The sequence below is a fragment of the Stegastes partitus genome, unplaced genomic scaffold (assembly GCF_000690725.1).
Source record: "Stegastes partitus isolate 25-593 unplaced genomic scaffold, Stegastes_partitus-1.0.2 Scaffold451, whole genome shotgun sequence".
NCBI classification, from domain to species: Eukaryota; Metazoa; Chordata; class Actinopteri; family Pomacentridae; genus Stegastes; species Stegastes partitus.
In genome coordinates this window covers 111,990-131,645 of record NW_007578182.1, presented here as the reverse complement: position 1 = coordinate 131,645, position 19,656 = coordinate 111,990, and the positions used below count along the sequence as shown (strand labels likewise).

Sequence of the window (19,656 nt, the reverse complement as noted above, 5' to 3'; positions counted from 1 at the left end):
TCGGACGCCTGGAGGAGAAGAGGATCTATCACTGAGCAGAGCATGTGCTTGAGAAGAAAGACAACTGTATTGACAAGAAGAAACTAGTACACATACCCAGTTAACCTACTTGGTCCAGCTCCAAAGCATTTGAGTGCTTTTTATGTAAACGAGACAGAAAGATTTGGGCATTTATTCATGGGTAAAATACCACTTAAACTGATAAGGAGAAAAAAAAACAAAACAGTAATGAATGAAATAAGCAGAGAGAGAGAGAAAGAGAGAGATCAGGTGAGACCTCGTCGACACATGCAGGCTGGAGTAGGAAATAGGAGACATCAGGAGTGTTTACAGGGTGTCTGCAGCCCATTAAGATGCACATTCATCAGAGGACGTTTATTTCACAGGCCATCCCTTCGCTTTAACTGACATGTTTGGTTCTTATTCCAACGTAATCTGTCATCCTACCGTGGCTCCAGTGATCCATTTGCAATAAGGGGAAGCGAGGTTGTTTCCATTACAGTAGAAAGTAATTTTAAACTCATCACAGGGATTGTCTTTGGGGTAATCAGAGACGAACAGAAATGGTTATGTTCAAAGGCGCCAAAACAAACACGGAGCAGTTCCAGATTGGACAGGTAGGGAGGAGTGGATGGATGATTTATACCACTTTGTGTTTTATGAGCATATTGTGCTTTTTGTTTTTTTTGTTTGAACAACATAAAAAAAACTCCTCTGTTTCCTCAAGAAATCCTCACGTGGGATGTTTAAGGACGCACGATGCAGCTGTAGGACACGACTGATCCTATGGAAGACTTAAAAGGCCAAAATGAAAACAAATTAAACCAAAAACCTTGCTGGGAAGATTGAATGTTGTAGCCTTTGCATCTACAGTCATATTTAAATGAAAAATTATGGTAAAAATACAAGTATTGAGCTGTTGTGACTGACTATCAGTAGTGTTTGCAATGATAAATATAAGTAAATGTCAACAGTGTGTGTGCAGCTCGCAGGAAAACCCTAAACTGTGGTGGTTTTTTATTTTGGCAAATGATGCCTCACCATGTCCAAAACAAGAAAATGCTCCCTCTGACTTCCTCAGTAAACTAACGACAGCACTTTATATTTAGCATCGGCACACCTACGCTGAAATAAAAAACACCACCTTGCTTTCTGTTACAAATGTATAGACACCATGTAATGAAAAATAGATGTTCTATGTTTAAATTCTGTCCATATGTGTGTATATATATTCTTTTACCATGAAAATCTTCCTCTTTTGTTTTCCTGTACAACATAAAAACACTTTCGTGACTCATCTCAGCTCCACTCTGTGGGCCTGAGCCACACTCACTTCAAAGCAGCCTAATTAAATCTGTACATTCTGATTTAAGTCCTTCTTGTAACCCTGAGCTCATATTCAGCAGCACTAAAAAATAAATCATGCAACACAAGTTAGAGGCGTTAACTTCTATTTAGGTGTGATTTTAAGTGTGTGCCTAGAAAAAACATATTTTCATAGAAAAACACTGAATTAATGTTATTAAAGGTAAAAAGTGATATTTCTGTCCTTTAAACTATGTTTTGACATTTAATTATGACAGAGCTAATTCATGAAGAATAACTATACATATATATCTGTCTATAGTGTTTTAGTTTGTCTCCATGTTTGATTTGTTTTTAATTTTACTTTCATTTTTTAAAGGAACACTTGGAGCTGCAACCTGCTCGTATGTTACAACTCATTGTGGCCTGCTTGGATCAGGACTTTCCATTAAGTAATTGGATTAGTCAGTTCAAGGAGGAATTGCAGATTGCAATCACTTTAAAGCACCGTCAGACATCTGATTGTTACTCTTGCAACTTTGGCTAATTAGGACTTTATCGGCAGTAAAACTGCAGAAGTTATCACTGCTGACAGACACATTTGCTTTGATATTTCTCCACGGGTATGGACCTGTTGTGGGGGGAGCAAATGTTTGAAGTAGTCACACCTTTCCCTGGCACAACTTTCTCTTTTATTTGTCTCATGCCTTAGCAGGCAGCCGCTCAGAAGAAACAACACATCTTTGTGCTCATTCATTTGGAAACACGGTGTGCCGGTGCTGCTCAGATTTCCATCTAAGGTGTGGTATGCTAATATTGTGCTCTGACTCAGAGGAGGTGTGCTGAACAGAAGTACGAGAAACTTTCTTCTCTTTGCTCCCTCGCTCTGTTACTGGCAAACAACGAGAACAAAAAGGAAAAAGAAAAAAAAAAAAAGAAAAAGAAAAAAAAAAAAACAAGATGGCAGAGGAGTCAAAGAGAGCCAGAAACAAAGCAGCAGGAGCGGCAAGTTGTACACAGGACAGGAGGGTCTTTCACATGTGAAAAACAAGACCATTCATGGTAATAATAATAACGGGCCTACAACCTAGGAGTAACTGACAAAAGAACAAAAACAAACCGTTCACTATCTGAGAAGATGAGAATTCATGTGAACCAACACAAGAGAGCAAGTTAAAACTCATTTGCAGAGACTGTGGAAGATACCGCTGGAGTGGGTGGTGGGGAGGGTGGGGGTGTGGCAGCAGAATAGAGGAGAGTACATACATCGTTCCCTTTCTCGCCCTCGGCGTGGTTGAGTCTGCCCGCCTTGCCGTTGCGGCTTCGCTGGGTGTGGTCCCCGTTGTGCCACGCCGTGGGACTGGTGGGGCCCGGAGACAGCGAGGTCCCCGACGCCTTCTGTCCGTCCGTCTTGTGCTTGGAGTTCAGCCTGGAAGAGCAGAGCAGCACAACACAGCACAGTGTTAACCAGAGGAGCCGACAGTAACCGGAAATAACAATAGAGCATCTGGATGGTTGACTGTGTTTCCTTCTCTGATGTAGCTCATCTAAGAGCAGCAGAATTCCTCAGTTTCAGTCACATCCATTATTACTATTATTTCTATTTTGATTTCAATCGATTTCCTTTTATTTAACCACTATTTCTATATTTACATGTAACCCTGTTCAGGACTGTTGGGGTCTTTTGGACCCCAGACCATCTGGTTTAGGTGACAGGTATTGTCTTTTTTTTTTTTTTGAATTTCTTTTTTAATATAAAAAGAGGGACATTTGGAACCAAATATACGTCATCTTCTCAAAAAATGTATTTAACATTGTATTAAAGTTTATAACGAATACCAACAAATATTTTGCACATATTCTTTCTTGGGTTCAGTGGATCCTGAAAGACCTTCTACGTATGGAAACATGAAAGTCCTGAACAGGGTTAATAAACAACAATAGATTTCTGTTGATTTAATATATTGATTTCACACAAACAACATTTACTGTCAGATTTACAGACTCATGTTTTAAACTGATAAACTACTGGGCAGATGGATCATCTCTGATTGGCTGTTCCTGCTCTGTTAATACATGTGATTAATTCTGCGATCACTTGAGATGCCCACCGGGAAATTAGTCACAATGGTCTTTTTTTTCTTTTCTCATCAGAAATAAATCATCTTCTTATTTGGAGATTACAGCAGATTTAGAATCACCAGTGAACCCAGAACACATGTCACACAGTGAGAACACTCCAGACAGGAGATGACCGGCAGGGTCCAACTGCTGCTGTGAGGTGAGGACGGTGCTAACCACTGCTCCACTGCACCACTGTGCCACCCCCCAAAGCTCTCACAATGCACACCATCTTTATTCTAAATTTAAACCAACTAAAACTTCCATCCGAACAGATGTGCACTGAAAAGGAAAACAAAGAGCATGTGCTGAGCAAACCAACCACCACAGTCAGACGTCACCGCCACAGCTACACAGAACTCACACAGAAGATGTAAAAAACTACGACAGCGCCTGCTGTCACAGGGATGCTTGCATCAGCAGAGGCAGATGTCACAGTGATTAAACAGAAAAAAAAAAAACCAAACGGTCACTGCCTATCCACATGACTAGCGAGCACATGATTAGCAAGATGGCCGCCGCACTTCCACTGTGAATGCTGCTATTTATGGATGTTCATATTGCGCTTATTTTTATTTTTCTTGCTAATTTCTTTACTCCTCAACTTTAACCTGATTTTTAAATAATTTATTACTTGCTTGTACAAACTTGGCCGGTAAAGTTGACTCTGATTTTGATGACTTTAAACTCAACACTGCACGTGCTTGGTTCCCCAGCAAGACACCAACCAAGTCTGAAGTAGATCAGATGTACTGAAGATATCTAAAGACCATCCATCATCTACACACCGCTTCATCCTCACTAGGGTCATGGGGGGCTGGAGTCTATCCCAGCTGACTCAGGGTGAAGGCAGGTTCACCTGGACAGGTAACCAGTCTATCACAGGGCTACACTTAGAGACAGACAACCAAGCACACTCACATTCACACCTACGGACAATTTAGAATCACCAATTAACCTCAACATGTTTTTGGACTGTGTGGGAGCTGGAGAACCCGGAAAGAACCCACGCTGCACGGGGAGAACATGGAGACTCCATGCAGAAAGATCCCGGGTGTCCTCACCGGGACGTGAACCGGCGACCTTCTTGCTGCGAGGCAACAGTGCTAACCACTGCTGCACCTTGCAGCCCTATCTAAACACCAGATAGTCACAAATACAGAGATTCCTTCATTTATTAGTGAGATTTGTGCCAAAGCAACGAGAAACTGAAGCTTATATGTGGAGCTTAGAAGTGAGACGAGTCTGAGAACCGATAAAATACACAGACTTCTGATACTGAGCAGCCTCGTTTCTTTTGGATCTCACTGTTTTCTATGGAGTGGATTATTTCAGTAAAATAAAGATCAGCGCAGCGAAAGAAATAAAAAGATCGCCTTAAGACATTAAATTGGCACGGGGGCCCGGCTGAGGGGAGGCCACTTCTCAGCAGCTGAATTAGGCGGAAAAAAAAAAAACCTCATATGGATGTTAAATTGAATTGTTAAATGTGCGTCTGGGCTAAATAAGCTGAACAAAACAGAGATGGAATCGTCCTGTCCTCTGAGGGGCTCCTGCACTTTGCTGAGGAGGAAATCTTTGACTCCACTGCAGTCCATGTTACATTTAAAAAGCTGGGCCACTGTGTAACATATCGATATCTTTTTTTTGCCGTTATTGGATAGGACAGAGAGAGAGAGACAGGAAAGTGGGGGGAGAAGAACAGGGCAAGGACCTGCAGCAAAGCGTCATGAGCAGGACTGGAACCCATGAGTGCTGCATCGGGGACTGTAGCCTCATACATGGACGCCAGCTCAACCAGGTGAGCTGTAGCGGCGCCCCAGTATCTTTTTAAACAGAAAAATAACCAACAGTGTGACAAACATTGAATATTTTTGTCATCAGGATGAAAACACGAGTGCAGAGTGAGATATCACACCCGTTTAATGGGGGTTATTATAGGACGTGCTGAGGAGCCCCATTTGTATCCTAATCTATCCCCCGGGGGCCCCACGGTAAATGAGAGAGAGAGAGACTGACAGTCGCCACGGCAACCGCTTGACAGTCAGCTCGGCAATATCAGTGTGTGATGAAACCAAGCATGTGTGTGTGTGTGTGTTGTGTGTGTACCTGGTGGGAGATTTGGAGGCGCTGCGAGTGGAGGACAGGGAGGCGCTTCGGGAGCTGCAGCAGCTGCCTTGACGCTGTGAACTCCTGCCGGGGGTCTCACCGGGGGACCTGACGGGTGACAGCAAACGGACGAACACACCACACACACACACACGCACACACACACAAACAAACACACAGACACATGCATGCATACATATACACATACACAAAACCATGTACGCATCATGAGGACACACATGCCACAGCGAGCTCAGCAGTCAATCTGACGATATGTAAAACTGGTCATGCACTGCCAAACACTTTCAATATATATTCTAATCAAGACGGGGTGCAACGCATCGAAATTGTGTTGAACTCAAGACATAATGCTCAGTAGATGCTTTACACTTGTTCACATTCTCTGTGAGTCTGAGCCTGAGATAATGAGTGTAAAATACCAATATAAATTTATGAGAGACTGAATGTGACTCCGATTGGACCCATTGTTGAGGAGACTGAGAATATTGCTGGTTGTTTGTTTCACTGGTCACAGAGGACAAATTGTGCTTAAATTACTCATACATGGTGCCGATGTGAGGATATATTTATATATACCTAAAATGAATGAAACTTGGTTATTCTCCGTTGATGAAAACAGCCGAAGCTTTTCCTGTCTACGCTCCACTTCTATTAACATGCATTAGAGATTTACCAGGGAGAGACTCCATGTGCATCTCACCTCTTTTTCTGTTTGTTCTTGTCTTTGTGTTTGTTCTTTGGGCTGCCCGACCTGAAACAAAAAGTCATATGTAAGATAATGAAGCCGTGTGCAATAAAGCAGGGAACTCAGTGTACCACTCACCTACATGGATTGCATTGTTGTTTGAACAAATGGTAATCAATAGGCAGAAACGACAATAACACACGTTACATAAGAAAAACTCATTTGAGGCATATTGCTTTGAAGCACACCGTCACAACACCGGTGACATTATGATCTGCTGTGTTCTTGCTCCGTACACACCTGTATCTTCTCTTTTTCCTGGAGCCAGATGCAGATCTGCAAAAACAAAATCATCGTGGTGTCAGCGACATCACATACACCTGAATAATTCATACACTGGCTGCAGTTAGTGTGGAGACCAGGAGCCAGGAGCAGTCTGGATAACATGTCCACGTTGTCCTTGTACCAGAAAAGTTTTAATTTTTTTTTAACATCAGTCTACGTTCCAGATTTGAGGTGGTTCTGGGAATTACTAAACCTGCTTCCTGGAATAAATTCTAGGACACCAGAGGTTGTATGTTAAAAGGACGAATGTTAAAAGGGTGAAACCAAAAAATCTAATCTGTGCTGTCGTCAATCTGTGCTCCACCTTTTTATATTCGCTTCAAGCCGTCCCCATAACACTGAGACTATATAAAGTCCCCGAACACGTGTAGCTTCACACAGAAAACCTTTATTGAGCAGCAGCGCTATTACATCGACTACATGCAGCAACCGGCCGTGACAGTAAAACCACCGGCAGGTGAAGTGAATAACGGTAAGTGTCTCATTACGCCTGTCACCTGTCAGTGATACGTGACGCATCAGGCAGCGAGTGAACACTCAGTTCTTGACGTTGATGTGACGAATCAACTGGCCTGTGTAGTCTGATCCTAAGGAAGAGCCACCGTAGCAGAACATGCTGAAAATCTCAATGTTGCCGTGATAGAAAGGTGTTAGAACAGCCTGCAGGGGGGTTGTGTCCACACTGACCTTTGCAGATTGCAGCAGGATGCACTGTCTGGAAAAAAAAAAGCCAGCCAGTGGAGGCCGTGTGATGCTCCGAGCCATGTTCTGATTGCTGTGTCTGATTCTTGACACGCTGCAAAGACTGTTCAGGAATGGTTTGAGGAACATGATAAAGAGTTCAAGATGTTGACTTGGACTCAGTCTGTGGAATGAACTGGAGCCACAACTTCAAGGACTTAAAGCTGAGGTAGGCAGGATTGTTTTTTAGCGTCACTGATTCCACACCAACCTGTCGGCACATCGTAATTCAATCAATCTGAGAGGAAACCAGAATTCTGCACCTCCTCCTGTCTCTGTTTCCAGGCTGTAGGAAATCTAAGCAACAAGGGGAGACTTTGACCAATCAGGTCTTTTCAAAGGTAGAGGCCGCTGTTCCCATTGGCTGCTACACAGATACAGACGCCTGTGAACGTCCTTTCAGGTGGTGGATTAAATGGAAAAGCTCCAGCCCTGGCAACAAGTGCAGCTCTGCATAGCAACCCCAAAAAAATGAAGGACAGAGTTATCAAAAAGAGAATCTGACAATAAACGCAGTGGAAAGTGTATCGAAGCTGCAGCCGTTAACGACTATATCCTGAGCCTGCGGTTGCTCCTGCTGCTAAATTCATTCTCTTATTACATCTAAATGTGTTGTAGAGGTTGTTTAGGTTGTTTAGATTTCTGCTAACCATAACCAAAAGCTCACAACTGTGGCTAATTATATATATGTTGTGCTTTAAACCGTTTCTAGATTCCTGCCTACCCCGGCTTTAAAGGATTTGTACCTGTTACCAGAGGACACCTTCACAGCTCTGTGGAGATCATGTCTCGACAGGTCCAAGCTGTTTTGGTGGCACAACTATCAGGCCAGTGGATTTAAAGTGCCAGCAGGTCAGTGTGTATGGATGTTAGCTCTGGACTCAAATGTTAGTGTATATGGGCGCCACTATAGCTCACTCGGTTGAGCTGGCGTCCCATGTATAGGGGCCAAAGTCCCTGACGCAGCGGTCATTGGTTTGAGTCGCGCTCATGACCCTTTGCTGCAGGTCCTTCCCCCATTTTTCTAACCCACTTTCCTGTCTTTCTCTCTGTCCTATCAAATAAAGCCAAAGCCAAATACCCCTCCACACCTTTTGTGAACGTAAACAGCACAACAACTCAACAAAGAGCAACAGGTTTGCAACATTCCAGCATACACCTCCGCTCCTTCAACGACGTACATTTCTCTCAAATGACTCTGAATCACATGCATCCATATGTGCAGGGATCCCCGGGGAGCTCTCGCAGCGGGTTTGTATTCTACAGGTGTTGGCTGTCACGCTTAATGTCTTCCTGTTTCCAGCTGTAGAAGACGCCGCCGCCACAAAGTGGGAATGAAGTCGCATTCAGCGCCGGATCCACTTTAGAGCGCAATGACGGGGAGGCCTGGCCTCTCCTCGGTCCTCGGCGTCGGACTGACACATCACCTTCACATCACTTTCACCCTCGCTGCAGTTTCCATGGTGATTAGTCAGGCCGGTCTGTGAGAGTTGTTGCTGTTTTCCTGAAGAGCCCTACATCTCCCCTGCTGTTTTACACACCTACAGCATGCAGCAGAGTGGGAGGGAGCGGCGGCGGCGCTAAGAGTGTTGATTTGCTGAGAGGGGAGTAATAAAGCTGTCACAGTAATGTATGTGGCTGATATGTGACTCAGAGAGGCCCATGTTTCCCCCAGTGGAGGGAAGCAGCTGGGGACTGCTGCATGCGAGGTGTTATTCTGGAGAGGACGGCGTTCGTCTCTTCTCCCACACGCTCTGGTCAGTCACAGCTCAATCCCTCGCCGCTGCTGCTGCAAGGACGCTATAGGTGAGACGTCCAAATGGCACGAGCCCAACCTGGTGCTTCAAAGTGAGGTGCAAATCGCAAAGCAGCAGGATTTTACAGGACGGGAGCATGTAGTCACCTCCCCCTCCCCTCCTAATGTGCACCTTAAAAAAAGACAATCAAAGGAGGACGTCTCTGGGGAGGACACCCCCCTCCTCCTCCTCCTCCTCCCTGCGCTTTCTATACATTATTCATATATCAACAGTACCTGCAATGCAGAGCATCCTGGGTGTGAGGCGGGTGAGGGAGGAGAGGGGACGAGGAGAGGAGTGGGATGCTGCTGGATGGATGAGAGGTGGGAAACCAGAGCGGGGCGGCGCACTGATGCTCAGCAATTTAGTGAGAGGCTCATTTTTCTTATGTTGTGCGCCCCCATTCAGGCTGGGTTATTAGAGCAATACAGTGAGCCTCTCCTCCCCCCGAGTCAGGGGGGAGGGAGACGGGGGAGGAGGAGGAGACCACTCTACAATTGCTTATTGTCGTTATGATATCCCAGGGCCCTGCACAAGTTGTTGTTGATGAGCTCTTTGCTCTCTCTCTGTCTCTTCTTCTCTCTTTGTTTCTTAATGTCTTTCCAATCTCTCCTCCTTTCTTTCTTCTGCATTTCTTTCTTTCATCTCATCTTCCTCTTCTCTTCCTTCTCTTCTCATTTTCATCCCTCATATCTTTGGTCTGCAGCTCTGCAGCGTTCCCTCTCCACTTCCTTCTCCCCTTTGTTTTACATCTTCTCTCTTTCTCCCTTCCATCTCATCTCTTCGTTTCATGTTTTCATTTTTTCTATTCTTTATCGCTGTCTCTCCCTCTTTTATTTCTTCTTCTTTCTTCCCATCTCTGAATCTCATCTTTCTTTATTCTCTTCTTTTATCCACATCTTTCCTTCCTTTTCTCCCACTTTGCCTTTCTGCCTTCCCTCCCTCCTGTTTTTATTCTTTTTTCAATTTTTAGTCCCTGTCCCTCTTGCTTTTTATCTTTCCCCCTTTTTCCTTCTGGTTGTCTTTCCTTCTGCTTTCTTTCCATCTTTTCTCATTTATGTCTTTCCTTTCTCTTTCTTTTTTCCTCCCTTATCTCCTCCTTTCTCTCTTCCTTTCCTTCTCCTTTTCAGTTTATTCCTGTTTTAGTTGCTTCTTTCTTTTTCTTCCTTTCAAACTTTTATTGAAAAGAAGAAATCCTCTTTTTCCCCTTCCTGTTTCTTAGTCTCTCATCCTTTCCTTCTTCCCTATCCTTTTTTTTCCCCACTTCCCTTTTCTTCTCTCTTCCTGTAACTTTTCTTTTCCTTCTTTCCATCTGTGCCCCTTTTTTCCACCTTAATTCTTCCTCCTTTACTTCCCATTCTCCACGTTTTCTCCACCCTTCCTACTTTTGTCCATCAACTATTTCTTCCTTTTCCTGCTTTCTTTCCTCTCTTTTCATCTTGTCTTTTCTTTTCTAAAATCATGTCTCACCTCTTTTCCTTCTTCCCTCCTCCTTTCTTCATATTTTCCCTCTTTTTTTTTTGTCTTCTTCTTTCTATGCCATCCTGCCTTATTTTCCCTCCTTCATCCTGGCTTCCTTTAATTCTCACCTCTCCTTTGTTGTATATGTCTTTCCTTTTTCTTCATCCTATCTTCTCCACTTTTTTCTTCTAGTTTTTCCATTATTTCTTTCACTACCTCTTTCTTTCTCTTAACTATTTGATTCATCTCTTCTTAGAATTCTATTTTTCCTCCTTTCCTCTTTCCTGAAAAAGAAATTATTAGCTTCTTATATTTTTTAAATTAGTCTTTCCTTTTCCCTCTCCTCTCTCCTCATCCCTTCTCTTCTTCCCTGACTCACAGTATTTTCCTGTCCAGTATCCTTTCATTCTTCCTTTTCTCTTCCCTTCTTTGTCCTTTCATCTTTCCCTCCTCCCTTGACAATAATTGGCAAGATGCAAACAAGTACATGAGCCAAATCTAACCATGATATAGAGTCTGAAATACTTCCCACAGTGACAGAACCCAGCAGTATGTTCCTCCATCCACCTCACTGTGCAGCTGCTTATTCATGTGTTTGATCAGGGAGACATTAAAACTCTCTAAACATCCATCACCGTGAGGGCAACTGTTGGCAAACCCTCCAGAGTCAGAGTTTCTGACTTGTGACGACACACTCACCTGTCTCGCTTGTGTTTCTTCCCACTCTTTTTCTTTTTCTCTCTGCGAGTGGGCGAGGAGCTGCCAAACCTATTGATGAAGAGAAGGAGAGGGACGCATGCCGTGAGTGCAAAATGAGCCTCAGATCGCTGCTAAGTCCTGGCTCTTCGCTCATCATTATGTTGCATTACATTACACTTCAGAGAGGAGCATTGTTAGCAAAGGTGTCATCTTATATCGGGGCCCGGCTGATTTCTCTCTCGGCTCTCTTTGTCCCCAGCTCCATTCATCCCCTCTGCCATTCTCCTCTCATTCAGTCTTCGCTCTCACACCTATATCCCTCTCCCGCTCGCTTTCTCTCTCCTTCTTTTGCTGACCTTGTCAAAAGAAAATGGAAGATGAGAACGTACTAATCACTCCCCTCCCGCTCTCCACAGTATCTGATGGCTCGTTTGAAATATTCACACCAAAATAATTGGAATTCTGTTTCACAAAAACAGTGTAATTATTCTGTCAGCGGGGCTAAGAAGAAAAAAAGAAGAAGAAGAAGGAGGAGGAGGAAAATCGACCACTTCATCAGTGGAAGCCGTTTCCACTCACCGACTCCTTCGACGGCCAGATTTCTTCTTCTTCCTCTTCTTTGGACGAGGGGATGGAGAGCTGCTTGATTTCCTCTTCACTCTGAATTGGCCGCAGGAAGAGAGAGCGAACAGGAGGGAGAGCGTGAGAGAGGCAGAAATCATTTACAAGAGATTGTTATTATAATCATTTCAGTTTTCAATTTCTGATTATAGTTATTTGCTGCTGTGCCGATAACAACACGATAAGGATATATTTTCTCATTTCCTCAACCCATTCGGCAATAACGCAAGACTTGTGCGATACATCTCACCATGGAAACAAGAAATCGTTTGGAGGAAATTACACTTAATCTCGTCTGTGAAGTGGCACATGCAGAGGGCACACTCGAAATGACCATCTGCACTCTGGCTTTCAAACACAAATATTATCGGGCCTGTGCGTCCACGTTCATGAAACCACTGTGTCAGTTTTTATCCTGAGATCAGTTTTGTCCTGGTGTTTTATCAGAAGACACACCCAGAGGCCATGTGAGGGAGATAACGGATAGAAGGCTGATTGAATTCATCACTTTGAGGTGTGACAGCTGTAGGACAGTAAGACGTGTTTGTGTTGGAAACCTTGATGATGTATAAACTATTTCTGTTTTTTCTAAAAATGCCACCACTGTCCCGACTCTTTCTCTGTAATCAGCAGCAAAGCCTTTATTTGCCACCACAACAATCACACATCTTCTTGCTAACGAGCTCCCTGCGTGTCTCCACAGGGATTTAGCTCCTCTTTGTGATGATGACTCTGGCCTTCGGCGCCCCCCCCCTCACAGATCCTCGATGGGATTCAGGTCTGGACTTCAACATCTTCTTTAGTTTTGTGTTTTCCGTTTCTTCACCACTTTCAGGCCACTGTGTTGTCAGACAGTCCAGTGCTACCCAAGGACAAGGCTTCCTGCCGGCTGTCTGATGTTTTCCTCCACAATCATTAATGCCATTCTCTTCTCTCATGATGCTGTTTACTCTGACAAGGTTGCCCGGTCTATCAGCTGAAAAACAACCCCGGGGCATTAGGTTTGTCCCACCATGCTTGACCGCGGGATGATGTTCTTGGGGTTGAATGCTTCTGCTTTCTTTCATCAAACAAAAGTCGCCTCCCTGTGTTCAAACAACTCTGTTTTCACCTCATCTGACCGCGGAGCTGATGAGCAGCAGCTTTCTTCTTTGTCCAGGTGAGGCTTTGCGTGTCTGTCACGGAGAAGTGGAGTCCTCTTTGGTCGGTGTCTGCGGAGATCAGCCCCGTTCAGAGTGTCGGTGTTGTTGTCGGTCCCGGAATTGCTCCGATTCATCAGGATGGCAGGGTTCTGTTTTGGCTTCCTGCTACGCCCTGTGAGGTTTTTCTGTGTGAAACTTCTTGTACTTTTTGATGATGCTTTGGACTGTGGCCACTGGCACTGAAAAACACTTTGATATAGTTTTATAGTCTCTGTGAGCAGCCACAATGCGCAGCTCCCCGTCAGTGACAGACCGTGAAATCAAGCTCTAAACATAGAAATTGCCAGAGCCATTTGGAGGAGTGAAGAAGTCGCATTTCACAATTTAGATAAAAATGTATTTAATTAAAAATGTAAAGACAAAAGGTAGATATAGGTAAAACTTATCATTAACATTTCAAACACACTGTCTTACCATCTTCTGTCACTAGTTAATGTCATTTCCAGCCACGATAAACTTAACAGTCAAATAAAAATTCACTGTAGATCAAAATTTGGTGTGTACCAGGTGTGTCAGAGAAGTTCCAGGACTGGTGTCACAAAAGATATATTTCAAACCCAAACTACAAACTACGAGCGAGTTTTCCCCTTCAGACGATCAACCAGCACGTCTGAAAGAGATCCTGCGGCGTTCGCTTCGTTCAGAAGAGGCGAGAATTGTAGTCATGGCTGCTTCACCATGACAACCTGCTCACAACTCCCTGAGCATCTGGCTGAGAAGAACATCTCCATACTGGTGCAACCTCCCTTCTCACCCCACCTGGCTACTGTGGGGTTATTTCCTCTTCCCCAAGCTCAAGGGGGTCATCAAGGTTTAGAAGACGTGGACGACATCAAGATGACTGTGACGACGGAAGAATCTTTCCAGGAGTGCATGGCGGCAGACAAGGCTGGGGAAGTGTGTCAGACTCCAGGAGGATTACTCTGAAGTTTGTAGTTTGGATTTGAAATATATCTTTTGCGACACCAGGCCTTGAACTTTTCTGACGCGCCTCGTATATTGTGGCTGAACTGTGTGTGTGTTTAAACAAGCTTCAGCCTACCTGTTGTCACTGTGGTAGTCATGGTCATAGTCTCCATCTTCATAAGCGACCACTTCAGGGTCCTCTCCATACTCATCAGCCTGGTAGTGCAGGTGGTTGACCCTGAAAACACAAGAGTCGACGACGACGAGGTCAAGAGTGTTTCTGAGTTGTTTTCAGCGACAATCCGCAGACAGACGGCAGCGCGTCTGTACCGAGGTTCCCGGCGGTTCAACTTTTCCAGCTGCAGCCTGCTGTGTGACCATGGCAACCACAGACACTACAGAGGGGGGGAAACAATACAGGAGCTGATTTTTTACAGGCATCTGAATGAGTCGCGTCTTCATCAGCGGAGTGCAGACAGATCGATGAGGAGAAACGGAGCAACGTCAGCCTTAAAGTCTGATTATTCCAGTCTAAGACAATAAATGATGCTAGTTAGCCAACTAGACTATATTAATCACATCATAATGCTAACCCTTCCCCATGTTTTAGGCTACAGCCCACTCTATTTAGCCGTGTGATGAATTAATAGCAGGTGGATAATGGATAGCAGCAGGCTGCTTGGATGGGAGGCAGCCGGGAGCCGAGGCATCCTGCTCCCTCAGATTCACAGCAGACAGCACTGATGCTGACGCTCGGCGGTGCAATCACTCATAGCATGACAGCAACTCAGGAAACAGGAGTAAACAGTCTGAGCAAACCCTGCTAACGACGGTCCAACTCATGCTGGAATTTTAAAGCTGATACTGATCAATATTTAAGAGTGGAAAAGATCTGAAAACATATTAGCCTATAGCCTTTTTTTTTCTCTTCACTGTGACCAGCATACATATGAAGCATTTTACAGTTAAAACACTGATGCCCATAAAGTTGGAATAAAAATATTTTTTTTTACCTCTTCTCATGAATTTATTCTTGACAGATAAAGTGTATATCTTCTCAAAACTTTATTGATATCACAGTATACATACAATACACAGTAAAAATTAAACCACAATTAACTTTTACAAACTGCATTCAGGATTAAACTAAATTGGGGGTATTAAACAAGAGGATTAAGGGTTTTATTTCAATTTTCGAGGGGATTTCATGCATAAGAATGTCCAATATTACTCCTTCAAATATATTGAGTCAGGCCACCCTGACATGGATCAAAGCATTAAGACATGATGGCATACTGTCCACCAGCTGGTTGATGGTGTCAATGGGCAGGACGTCCCAGTCTTTAGTCAGATCCCAAAGTCAGAATTGGTTTCACCTGGTAACTGGGACTCAGTATGTGATCACTGCACCTGGTCAGAAGTGATAACTGATGTGTAGAAATAGAAATGAAAAAAGGAATGTGTCTGAAAACAAAAATTATTCCAACTTTATGGTCAACGGTAGAGAACAAACTATGCACTGAGACACAGTTTCTAAAGAATCTAAAACCTAATTTACAGTTTAAAGAGCCCACGTGCACAGGTTTATAATTGTATAAGAAAATGTCGTCCTAGTAGAGGCAGATGCCAACAAGGCAGCTGCTCACTCTTTGTTTGACGAACTGGGAGGCAGGTGTGTTACACGATGATGTCAATAAATAACGGAAGAGAAGCCTGGACTTCAAACGAGGTGTTTGAGGCAGATCAGGAGTAAAGTTTTCTGTAGGAGGGAAGAACTCTCTTTGGCGTGTCCAAAAAAAACAAAAAACAAATGAGTTGCTACATAAAAGAAAATAGAAAACCCAAAAAGCAGAATACGGGCTCTTGAAAATTTTGAATTGCAGTTTCTTGTAACGTATCAGTCATGAGGACATTTACTTTGGTAATTTATCAGTTTAGTTCAAACGCTGCCTTTTGCTAATTAGTGCTAAACACAAAGTAAAGCTGCGGCTGATAGAAATATGTCATTAGTTTGACGCGCATGGCCGGCTTAAACTATTAAGGGGCCTCTGGGCCTCTGTGGGCCCCTCTTCTACCCCCAACCTGCTGCCTCCATGTTTCCATGAGCAGACCTCCTGTCCTGCAGCAATACTTAATATGTATACAGGACAATATTAACAATAAAGGTCTTGTAACCAGAGTCCGACAGAGATCTTCGACCTGCTGATAGCGCCGGACGGGCAGTCAGGAGAGGTTATAATATAATTCATCTGGAGGGCCAGCGAGTGCACCAAATGTTCATGTTTATTCATTCAATAGTTTCACTAAAAATCATAAACGCCGTCTTGCTGCTGGTGCTGGAGGATAAACGGGATCACTGGAGTCAGTGGTATCGATCTGCTACAAACCACGCTTATTTGCACAGCGATTCATGCCAATCCAGTACGTTTCTGCCGCTGCACAATTCACATCTGAAAAACATATCAGAATGTACTGACAGGCTCGACGACCGGCGCTGGCGGAGTTAAAATCATTCCACCTACTCATTTGATGTTATGATCTAACTTGGGTAAAAAAAATAAAAAATTCAAGTATGTGCTACTCTCAAACTTTTCCGTGACTTCATTCCTATACTGACATTTGTAATTTTCCGTCACCCCAGCAGTGTGAATATCATCAGCTCTCACACTGTTGCAGCTCAGCTTGTGGGATTCATATCTTCCCACTTGTTTCTCACACGTACTGTATCGTATATATGCTGACAGATGGCTGCAGCCTCCTCCCTAATCCTCCCTGCCCCACTGCCCCCTTCCCTCTTATGTGGCCTCCTCTGATCCACCAAATCTGACCTTGCCGGCTTCACGAGGGCTTAAGAGACCGATAAAAAAAACCCAACAACACCCGCCACGCTGATTGTTTTTCCCCTCACGCTGTCGCACCTCTCTGACCTTGTCACGTTTCAGGATTGTTACAAACTCAGCAGCATGTCACGCTTTGGGCTTTCTGGTATTTGTTTTTTTTTTTTTGCACAGATATGCAGAGAATACCGCAGAGGTTATCTGGATTAGACCGATGAAGACGGAGACATAATCTCGATGACTGACCATGCAAACCTCAATTACAGGAGAGAGATGAAAACAGGCAGAAGTAATGAGATGAAGAGGGCGAAGAAACATCACACGGAAACGACTTAACAAAGCAACCGATAGAGCTTCTTGAGTTGGGGAGATCAAACAGCAGCGCATCAGTGGAAATTACACAACAGATCGGTATAGAGAGGAGGAATTATGTAGGAGAAAAAAAAAATAAGTGGTGTTAAGTATGTGGAAGGAGAGAGCGGGGCGGATTCGAACAGGGAACAGACCTGGCTGTTTGTTAGGAAGACACGAGGCAACAGAGCCCTTAATTGGCTGAGCACCACTGGGCACAGCGGGGAAGCCAAGGCACCAGCAGAATAACCTTGCTTCACAATGACAGGCCGTTTTTTTTTTCTTGCACGCACACACACGGCAAAACACAAACACACTGCAGCGCTCGCTCTGATGAATAAACATGCATTACAAAAAAATCATGTTAATTGGAAGTGGAGCAACGAAAACAACAGTCTGGGAAAGCAGAGCGACTGCAGGCAGAGTGGGTGTTCCACAGCTGTTTGACTCAAGAGATGGTGGTCGACTGATACGGGCGTCTCAGCGGTTGATGAGCAGGGCGGCTGGTGGCTGATACATAATGCTAATAACATGTTGTTTTGTTTGGGGGTTTTTTTCTCCTCTTTTTTTTGTTGCCACTGATAAAACATGATGATATAAATGTAATAACAATCGAGACACAGAACCGCTGAACTTAAACGAACATCTGCCTCGTCTGTTTGCTGACGTAGATCTTTAAAAAAAATGCTTCAACCAAATAAATCTCCTTAGGTAATCAAAACAACAACAACAAAAAAAAACAGATGGACGAAAAATAAAGTTAAAGTGCAGTTAAGTGCTGCGTTTATCATCGGTCTCTCCCTCTGCATCTCCAGCTCAGCGGGCCACATTTTTAGTTCTTCCTCTGCTCCCTTTAGCCATAATGGTGTCTGTAATGAAAGGAGTCTGTTGGTAGCATTGAAGGCAAGGCCTCCTGAATGGAAGAGCAGCTCTGCACCATGGAGAATGACTTATTAGCTGCGGTAGATAGTCGGGCCCCAGCAGCAGGTGCAGACCGGCCCGGTGTCGCACCTGTTAGCTACCAATTATCTCCCAATGACATTTAATCTGTCTGTCACTGGTTAGACACCGTTAAGTTTAAAACTGTGAGTGGGTATAACCCCACATAAAGGCTACACTGCAATTTGATGATGCTCATTTTATAATTGCAAAAAGGCAGAATGTCTCATTTTTGAGTTTTGAGCCGAGAAGACGCACAAACACACAAAACACTGCAGTTCAAATATATGACTTTCTAGTTAAAGGTACTCACTAAAACCCTTTTTAGACTCTGTGTAGTTGGTAAAATCCTGACAAGGAAACTTGGATTGTCCGTCTCAGAGTAAATACCGGCTACAGCTTGAGCGTCTGACAGACTGAGGTTGTGCTGGAGCTCCAAGCAGAAGCCTGCAGACAAAACTCAGGGCCAACTTCTCATCCATCCATCCATCATCTATACACCGCTTCATCCTCACTAGGGTTGCAGGGGGACTGGAGTCTATCCCAGCTGACTTAGGGGGACACCCTGGACAGGTAACCAGTCTATCACAGGGCTACACTTAGAGACAGACAACCAAGCACACTCATATTCACACCTATGGACAATTTAGAATCACCAATTAACATCAACATGTTTTTGAACTGTGGGAGGAAGCTGGAGAACCTGGAGAGAACCCACGCTGCACGGGGAGAACATGCAAACTCTACACAGAAAGATCCCGGGTGCCCCCACCAGGACGTGAACCTGCGACCTTCTACCCACTGTGCCACCTTGCAGCTTGCCAACTTCTCAGCAGAGGTATGAACATCGGTTTAATCAACACAAAACAAAAATTTAAATGCAGCCTGCAAATGATCTTCATTTCTTACTTCGAGAAAATGTTAAAAGTCATCCCATGGTGACAACTTCTTGACCCGAGTTCACACCCGAGTCAGGTGTCACTTTGAACACCTGGTCAGGGAATATAAGAGGTCACTTTAATTCAAATGACGCAATGCCACAGATGACAAGAGGCAGACGAGAACAAGCTGTTGACATTGTGGATGCTGGTCCAACATATCCACCACCTTCAACTACTTTTGTGTTAGAAAACCAGCACTGATTCCTCGATGGTAAAAAGACTTTATTGAAAATATTACATGCTGTGTTTAAATATTTGTTCTGAATATATTTCTTCCAATCATTATTGTTCTAAAGAGATGTCATTGAACATCAAGCAAACAGAAGTGTTTGGTGTTTTGTAGTGAAGATGCATCATTCAACCATCACAAAGTTTGAGGTTTCACATAAACAAAACTGAAATGTGTTGTAATTTGATTAAATCACCATTAATCTGCAAAGTATGAAGCAACCGTTTCATTTTAACATGAACGTATGAAATGCCAGTAATGCCGTTCAGATACTTTATTTCTGAAACCAAAGCCGTGTTTGTGCTGACACACTCAGGAGAAGTCTGTTTTCTGATTTTATTTTAAAG

The 19,656-nt window shown here is 43.9% G+C and overlaps 1 protein-coding gene across 1 annotated transcript in view; it reads right to left on the bottom strand.

Moving 5' to 3' along the window:
- Window positions 1-19,656, bottom strand: part of srrm3 (serine/arginine repetitive matrix 3) — a 100,975-nt gene that overhangs the window by 12,158 nt on the left and 69,161 nt on the right. The window contains exons 4-10 of the mRNA XM_008286353.1: window positions 14,149-14,250; window positions 11,863-11,943; window positions 11,284-11,352; window positions 6,542-6,577; window positions 6,257-6,307; window positions 5,536-5,643; window positions 2,572-2,734 (exon numbers count right to left, since the gene is read on the bottom strand). Coding sequence (XP_008284575.1) covers window positions 2,572-2,734; window positions 5,536-5,643; window positions 6,257-6,307; window positions 6,542-6,577; window positions 11,284-11,352; window positions 11,863-11,943; window positions 14,149-14,250 — 610 coding nt within the window. The remainder of the gene's footprint in view (window positions 1-2,571; window positions 2,735-5,535; window positions 5,644-6,256; window positions 6,308-6,541; window positions 6,578-11,283; window positions 11,353-11,862; window positions 11,944-14,148; window positions 14,251-19,656) is intronic.